This window comes from Bombus pascuorum, chromosome 1 (assembly GCF_905332965.1).
Source record: "Bombus pascuorum chromosome 1, iyBomPasc1.1, whole genome shotgun sequence".
In the NCBI taxonomy this organism is placed as follows: domain Eukaryota; kingdom Metazoa; phylum Arthropoda; class Insecta; order Hymenoptera; family Apidae; genus Bombus; species Bombus pascuorum.
In genome coordinates, this window is record NC_083488.1 from 16,128,320 (window position 1) to 16,137,855 (window position 9,536).

Genomic DNA, 9,536 nt, shown 5'->3' on the forward strand with positions numbered 1-9,536 from the left:
TATTTTACGCCAGTAAGTTATTATATATGAAATAAATAAATAAAAACGTAATAATTTTACAATACTAGTAATCATAATTAATCTTTAGTATATGTTACTACGCTACAATTTATTTAATAATTTATTTTTATAATAATCATTCGATTTTCTAAAATGTAACACATGGTGCAACATGTATTATCACTCTCACTATTATTACATGTGTAATAAATACTATAATATTAGTAAAGTACAATAAACTTTTTGGTAGGATAAAATACTCAGAGATAACGTAACAATACGGTCGTATACAAAAATATCGCTTCATAATACTGTCAAATATCATTTCTATAAAGTTTCGACCCGATCGCGTCTAAAGTATTTGGTTCTATAATCGAATTACTCTCTCCATGAATTTATAGCCGTTTATTGGAATGAATCTCTTTGTTAGCACCATGCACAATTATACCTACATAATTACGTAATATTTATATATTTTTAATAGCACGGGTCTACCAGTGACGGTATATTTGTCAACAGTGTTTAGTCACACTAACAATATTTTGCGTGCGTTCAGACATCTTTTGCTCTCATTCGTGTTTTAAATATGAAAGTTCTTGGATGATGTAAGAAATCATACGAGATGAATCATTTTGAAGTGTTTATTATAATAAATTTAAATAAACTTGAAATACTAAAATTCATTTATTTAAATTTATTTAAATTCATTCATTTAAATGTATTTATTTAAATTCATTCATTTAAATGTATTTATTTAAATGAATTGAAATAATGATTATTATGTGCATGAGAAACTTGCATGATCGAATGTATTTTCAGGAAAATTATCTAAAATTTGTTGTAACACGTTTGTAGTGCAATTTTATTACTCGTCTAACCACGAACTTCTTTTCCTTAGGATTTGATTTACCTTGAAAAGATTCAGGTCAGAATATAGTAGTTGAGTCGGCTTTTCTTCCACATTCGTCTCTCGGCTACACGCGTTCCAACGAATTCGCGTTCGAATGGCTGAATTTCGCGTTCACATTTAACTTGTACTATCCTTTTTCGAATCCAGCACGAATATAAAGGTGAATCGTAGCTACTTTCCGCGAGCTTGTTCTGCTGAATAGATGCATTAGCCCTATGTCGATAAGAAAAGAACTAAAGAATAAATTTTTATTCCATTTTGGATAAATAAATTTACTAACAATCGACGATTCTATTTATTCTATTTGTCACTCCGTCCTGGTTGTGAACTAAGGTGTGGTGCTCTGATTTTTGAAGAAAAACCTTGAGAATATATTTCTTATGTCCAAAAGAGTTTTTAAATAGAATGAACTGACTGGAAGGCGATGGTGCAATTTATCTTACTTGCCACACTTTCATAGTTCCAAAGTGACTGGTAGTAAACTAGTTTTTGAAATATATATAGACGAAGGTTTGACAGCTTAGAAAAGTGTATTTTAACTTAAAACTTTGACTTGAATGTGACATTGATTGCAACTTTCTCACACGTTTTCAGTAAGAAATCATTTATCGCTTTCATCTGTTTCAATGAAAAATAAAGAAAACTTCAAAAGAATATCGTAGTTGATATAAGATCTGATGGAACAAGGATGATAGATTTTTTAGTTTATAATTTGCAATATATTGGTAGAATAAACAAATTTGTTATAAGTATAGGTATTTTAATTGTCAAGAGCTAATATTATTTCTATGGTGTAATAAAAGGTTGTAAAAGCACGGTGATAAATTAAAGAATCAATGTTGTAAAATTAGAAAGGTGTAAAGTTACGTAATATTAACATTCTATGTATAAAGCTAACGCGTTGATGATAAAACTGAGTAACTTGGACTTGTCACGCAATGTATACTATTTTTATCTAGCACGTCGTAATATCATGGTCTGTAAGCTTGTGACACGTTTGTCGATATGTTCCTCTCAAGTCGTAAAATTTCAATTGTTTTTGCTTATCAATAATGCCGACTGCGTTGTGTAATATTAAAATATCTTTATTGTATGAAATAAACTTAATTGTCTTCTACGTATATCTGTGCGATATGATAATTTTGTTAGCCTCTAAACGAAGGCCGTAAAATAGTGTATCTAAAAATGTTTTATGCAGAACCATGGAGATTACACTCCACAGAAATAAATTGTAGTTAAAAACATAGAACAAAGTTACTTCTGCAATATAATTCAGAATTTTGTATTCAAAAAATTCGAATAAAAGATTTTAAGATTCCTTAAATTATCACCGAGCCCGCAAATGCAATTACGTGCAATAATATACTAATTATCTATTGAACGAATTGAACGCGAAATATTTTCGAATGTCTCAGAGTTCAATCGAACAATAATGTAATCCTGTCTAATAGACGAAATGATAATCACCGTCACGATATTCAACAGCTTAAGCGAACTATTACCGCTTGGCTCTGTATCTTTCGATCGACGGGTGATTACCGTGAAGAGATTCGCGTGTGCCAAGCTCGTGACCGAACGCATTATCGACCGTAACCAAAATTTCGGATTAGATTCCGCCGGTTTGACTTCGATCGGAATTAAACCGGCTCTAACTATTCCTAATGTCTTGCAAATTTCATTGCTGCCTCTCTGCACGCCATTACTTGGTCACTATCTAAGAGAATTGGCCGCACAACGTTAATAGTTCGATCTGCAATCAGTATGATGCATTAAAGGAAGTTTTTCCTTCGATTTTATTACTTTTCAATGACTCGAGTCGATCATACAATATGAATATAGATACATAATATTACATTTTCTTTACTTTCCTCTGTATTCTATTTTGTTGGAAACTGCTTCAAACATGTGCTATTGAGATTTTTAATATCAATTTTATCGAACAGATTTTTCTTGAAATTTTATGAAATTTTTATGAAATTTTATTATTCTGTCATTATTTTCATTTCGCGCTTGAAAAGATTGTCATGACGCGAATGTTTTACCTATTGGTTTACAAAAATCACAGAGCTTTCTGAACTATCGTAAAAATGTGTTTATTTGAGAATCATAGCTTTTTGTTATTTTTTTATTTTTCGACGAGATTGGTTTTGATGTTTGGTTATATACACCGCGGTAGTGGATACGTGTAGACCACGCGGATTTGATTTGGTTACAGTTTGACTTTTCAACTCGTGTTCTGTTGTTGATTTAAGTCGACTATACTCTGGCTATTTTTATTTTTGTTGATTTCGAGTAATTGTGTATACGTATATTTTTTTGATTCTTTCTTCTTATTAATTTTACTTCTTTTCTAATTATTATTATTCATATTGAAATTAATAATTTTCTCACTTTTACATTAAAATTAATTATAATTTTCTATATTTGCTTTCACTTAATAGCAAAAATAATTTCAAAAGAAGTGATATACTATTGTTTCCATATTTTGCTCACTTATAGTAATCGCATTCCTCTATACAATGCTTTTTCTAAGCATTTCTTAAACTTTTTATCGATCTTTGTCGATCGTTTCTCTCAATCATTGTTCACTTTTCCTCGAAAAATTGTGCTTTTCCATTTTCGCCTTACTTTTTCGTCCTAATTTCTGTTTGTCTGTTCAGATGGGATCCACGAATGTGCGACATAAATTTTTCATTTTCGACGCCATGAAAATTCGAAGGCATCCGTGTCATCCCGTTGGCAACGCTGAAAATTCAATTCTATCGAGTTCCGATCGATCGTGGTCTCCGGCCGGAGGTTACATTTGAAATTCCTCGACGCGCATCGTCATCTACTCTCCTAAATATTTTCACGTTTGTTTCAATTCTGTCCAGAAGTTTATCCATTATTTCTTCATTCTTTACTTTATCAGCGTTGTTTGATCTTCTTCTACTACATTGTTATTTCTTTATCACTTAATAATTTCATTATGACTCTTCGTTTTGCACGAAAATAATATCCTTATATTTCTTTAAGATCCTATTTTTTATTTTACTCGACATAGCTTTTGCCACTTTATCATACGATTATTGGTTCGAAACCAATCTTACCATTTTTTAGGATTTGTTTGACCCAATAATTCCAAGGATATTCAACGATTCAAATGGGTAGCACATATTCGGTAATCGTACTCCAGAGATACAAGAAACCATGGCTCTCGATGGTTTTACTGCTCTCGTCTGTCACGGTTAATTTTCCAACCGGTGATTTGTTTTTCCAATTGACATTTCCCACCGGCACCAATTGTTTGTTCGATTTTCTTTCTTTATACATTAAATATTCCCTTTTGTTGGAGCACTGTTCTTAAGGAAATTGCATTGAAAAAGTTATTACCTAGTAATTCAGCATTCTGAATTATCACTTTTTAAATCATTCGTACTTTTTATCTCTTGTTACGTACAATTTAGTCAGTAACTTTTGTACCGGATATTTTAAAGTATAGACTACGAATACACAAGTCCATATCGAAAATTAGATTGTTAAATTGCTATACTGTAATTTCAAAGACTGGCGAAACATCGTCAACTTTATAATAAACTTTTATGTTCCTCTGATTTCATTTATAAGTCGTATTAAGCTAACATCCCTTTCACACTGAATATATATATATATATTAACCTTGTAACTTTTTTTATTTCAAATTTACATTTTTAAATATAATATAATTCGTTATAATTAATAAGTACTCTACTGCTGAAACAATATAGGGAACTAAATTCAATAAAGTTTCCCTTTCATAAATTACTCTTAAACTTCATTAGTTTCGTGTGTCCCCAATAAATCATTTTATGATCCTTAAAAAGATCGGAATCGCTTAAAACGCACGCCATTTTGCCATCGTCCTAACCATCTACAATTTCAAGAACCGATTGCACTGGCAGACGCGTTTTCGTACACTTAAATCGGAAGTTCCTATTTTCAAGACATATCTTATTTTTTTTTTTTTTTTTTTTTTACTAATTACACACCGTTCAGAATTATCATCGCAACACTACACAGATGAGTTTAGTATCCTCTCTACGATGTTAGAGACCATGATTTCCCATGGAACATGAATTTCTTTCGTTCGTATATCATGGACATTACAACAAACAAATGTACTTAATATCGACTCGATCTAACCATCCAAAGCTTTCGAGTATTTCGTTCTTGCTTCTCCAAGTCGCTTCTCTAATCACATTTAAGCCCCAAGAGAATTTCTTTGCTAACTTCTCTTTTTCTCACTTTCCACGTGATCTCAGTTTAGTCGAAGAAGCGTCTGTTCCGCAACACGAGTTCTTGCTTTGCGCCTGTCACTCCACGGAGACAGTACTGGGACGACTTCTTTCCTTACCACGAAACAGAACAGATTTCACGAGGCTTTATTCGAACGTCTGACCACGAGACAATTCGAATCGATCCAGCTGAAAACAGCAAATACACATCGAGGACAAGATGTTCAGACTCTTTGACATGTCCCAAATGATCTAAGTTGCAATCGATCGCAGCCGCTGATTCTACGTTAACATGCATGATCATCGAACGTACAGTGACGATAACGTTTACTTAAATCAATTCGGAGGGAAGTTCTTCCTAGAAATTAGATCTTCAATTCGTCACGGTTAAACTGGTCGAGTATTTTGATTTCCTCGAGCAACATGGTAACGCGACGAACAACAGGTCCACTGAGTAGCCAGTTATTGGAAAATCGAAAGTAGTTAGTTATCTACCAGTTTACGAAATAATCTACGATCGGTTTCGTTCGCGAAACCGAGAAGATCGATCGGCTATTAACGTGACAGGGGTCTTTTGATGATGAGTGATCGATCACGGTCGGTCCAGGTTCGTTTCGAGGGTTTCGCGATCGGCGTTGCGATCGACATTACTCCGAGATCACAGGAAGCTCTCATTTGGAGCGCTCGTGGCGATATCGATCGCCTCGATACCCTGATTGTTGAGACGCTCAGCGTCGTCCATCTCGCCGGCCTTGATCTCGCAATTGTTAATAGGATCTCCGTATTGGCTTTGGTAAAACTCCTCCCTCATCATATGGTTCAGGTTACTGCAGCGGAAGTACAGGATCTCGCGGAATGGCTTCCTGAAGTCTCTGTTCAAGGTCGCGTAAATGATAGGGTTCAATAGGCTGTTGCAATAACCGAGCCAGAGGAACAGGCTGGATAGAAATGCTGGGATGGCGTCTGGATTCTTGAGGAATGGCCTGACCAGGGCTAACACGAAAAATGGTAGCCAGCAGACGATGAAGGCGCTCATTATAATTCCCAACGTGGTACTGGCCTTCCTCTCTTTCGCCAAGTGGAATCTCAGTTTCTTTTGATGAGGCGAATTCGTCACGCTACAGGTACTGTTCAGGTGGTTTCTCACAATCGTCGACTTGGTCGATACCATCGGTGGCGTAGTCGTCGTAGATGAGGAGAGGACGGGCTTCTCGACCTTCTGCAGCATCGGACATTGAGACTCGTTGCTCTTCCGGGGACCACCGGCGAAACATCGTACCGCGTGGCCGCTACACTGTAACAGAAAGTTGAAGATTTCATGAATTTTACGAATTTTTTTCCTTTTCCTATTACATGTATTATTTAATGTAACATATATTAATGAGTTATTAGCGACATCTTAATTCTTTTCCTTTTCCTATTACATGTATTATTTAATGTCACATATATTAATGAGTTATTAGCGACATAAGAGGTAAGGATCACAGTTTGTTATACAGTTTAACGTGCTTTAGATATTGTAATAGCTTTTATATTGATTTCTTGTTCTTTAAGGTGGGTTTTATGTTAAGGTCTACAGGTATTTCCAGCAGTATAACAAGTTGGGATAATGTGTTTTACCGTCAGATGTACTGTACATAGGTCGCAGGATGGGTGTTCTTCTCTTTTTCCCTTTTGTTTTGCCGTTTGTCAAACATCTTCAATATTCTGTTATTTTAATAATAGACCGCAGTTTTGTAGCTATATTTATCCAACGAGTTCGCGGTTCTTTGAAAGTTTAGCTTCTCCACTGGAACTTTTGAACACGTTCTTTTTACGGTGCACGATAGTCGTGTGCGGTCGGATGGATAGCTCGTTGGTATGCGGGGTTCGTGTGTGGTTTGAAGTTCTGTGAGCTTGGAATTTTGAATGAAGCGAGTGGGTGAAGAATGGCGTTTTTACCTTCTGAAGACTGAATTGATATCGCCGTTTAAAGGTTTAGTGAACAAGTGGCTCAGTATTATGTTTTACAATATAATGTAGTAAACACCGAATGGGCAATGTAGTGATGCTATATCGCGGGATTTAATAATTAAAGAAATATACATATTATGCAGAATTCTTATTTGAGAGTAATTTTATAATCTGCTTAAAGTAAAACTTTTGGATATATCTATATTACGAAAACGAAAAAGATTTATTAATTGGGTTGTTGCTGAACAAATCTCATTAACATGATACGATTATTAAAATATAGTAAATTGCTATGAATTTATGTTATATGTCGAGAAATAATTAAATAACTGTTTTTAACTACATGTCAGAGTTACAATATTTATTTTATAAAGTACTTTTTTATGAAATCATTCGACATTTCAATGCGTAAAAAGTTGTGATTTTTCCATGGCTTTAATATACGCAACTCTTCAAAAGGAAACTACGAAAAAAAAGAGAGAAAAGAAAAAAGAAGAAAAGAAAAGAAACTCTTTTTTTCGGAAAATCAAACGTTATAATTAATAAAAAAGAGAAGAGTCAAATATCATAATAGACAAAAATTACAATGAAATTTTCTTCGTCGAAATCAAATGCAATCAATGTTAGCATATAGAATATATATAATTGATAGTGAACATATGTGTTGCAATTCGTGAACGCCATCACGTGAATCACACGCCACAGAGTATATTTTCAAATTGAACTCGCAATCTGTGGACGTGATAACAATGCGACTGCGGTTCTCGATCCTTCCGGTAAAACAAATCTCACGTGTATACTGTAGCAACTAGATACTGATAAACAGTTATCATAGTAGGTAAGTACGAAACTTTGTGTTTTGATACGTCCGCTGTAATGTTTCTTAAATTGCAAGTAAGTCCCCAAGGGAAATTGTACACGAAGTTCATTTAAGTGAAATAGAAGGAAATATTAGGTTGTCCCAAAAGTTGCTTTTGTATTATGAGGAAATAATAAATGCACAATATCTTTTGTTTTTTCTTATTTTATTAATTTATGTATGATAAATTTTGTTCTATTGGAACAAGTTCAATATTTCAATAAAATAAAATAAAACAAAAAATGTTGTGCATCTATTATTTCCTTATAAGACGAAAGAAACTTTTGGGACAAACTAATACGTACATACATATGCATTTATAAATAGATTCTCTTTGTCTCGGAATTTTTCTGATCCGGATTCAGATTACACAATAATGTTAGCAAATTCATTTTTTTAATTAGTAGCACTACGAACTAATTTTCTGCTTTTACGTATCAAATATTTTATTGAATTTTTATAAAGTATTTTTCCTTTTTCCCTAAAGTATTTTGTAATTTTATTTTAATATTTAATGTTTTTAATACTATCTTAATCTATAATACACGAGGACAATAGAAAATTAGAAAGAAGAAATCTACGAAATTATTTTTTGTGCATTTTTTAAAGATTTAACCATTTTATGTCATAGCATGAATTTTAATTAAATCTAAATGATTTTTATCCGCGGTGTTACTTGAAATTCATAGTGTATCCCACGGCAATGTCCCTGCAAAAATTACAGAACGTATACAGTACTTACGTCACACATATGACAACGTAATACCTAAATATATATTAAATAATTTAATTAAGTTATACGTAATACTAATCTATTAAATAAATATATATTTTTAATGTACTGAACCTTTTATCTAGATCTAATACGTATGATATCTCCAAAACATTTATAATGTTTGCTTGAATGCATTTAATACGCTCTATTTTATATAAATATTCTGCAACTTCGTATAATTATAATCCTTGCTGTAATTCTTCTATCTTTTAGAAACTCTTCTCTGTAACGTATTACCATAAATCTTTCTTTAATACTATAGCTTATTATAGAAGAATCAATAGTAAAGTATCTAAATTTTCATTCAGATAATTTAATTCAATGTAAATATACAATTTATCTCTAAATTATTTCATCGATTATAATTTATTATTAGTTATATCCACTTATAATATTTTATTAATGAACATTTTTATATGTCATTACTACATATGATTCACCTGATTAATCATAATCGATATTTCGACATGGCTTATAATTTGATAATATCCGAATCCTTGATGATTTAAGCATAACGTTGAACTAACCCTCTTCCTTATCAAATATGCATAGACGCGAAGCCCTTAGGGTCTGATCTGCGTTTTGGTTTCGCCATCAATTTCGATGTTCGCGTCAGGGTAATCGGATTGCGTGCGACTTCGACTTGCATCGAGTCGGTGCATCGTTCGATACAGTAAATTGTGCTCGACATTAAGATAATTAGAAGCTCTTTAGTCAAACGACAATAAGTAACGTGCTACTTAAGGTAATTAATAGATCACATGCATAGTAAATGAAGCAAATAAC

General features: G+C 32.9%; 1 protein-coding gene across 1 annotated transcript; it reads right to left on the minus strand.

Moving 5' to 3' along the window:
• Window positions 1–5,821: 5,821 nt before the first annotated feature.
• On the minus strand, window positions 5,822–6,860 carry LOC132915340 (5-hydroxytryptamine receptor 1-like). Its single transcript, XM_060975147.1, has 2 exons — window positions 6,801–6,860; window positions 5,822–6,457 (listed from the first exon to the last, which is right to left on the minus strand). The coding sequence occupies exons 1-2, from the start codon at window positions 6,858–6,860 to the stop codon at window positions 5,822–5,824; spliced, it is 696 nt and encodes a 231-aa protein (XP_060831130.1).
• Window positions 6,861–9,536: the final 2,676 nt, after the last annotated feature.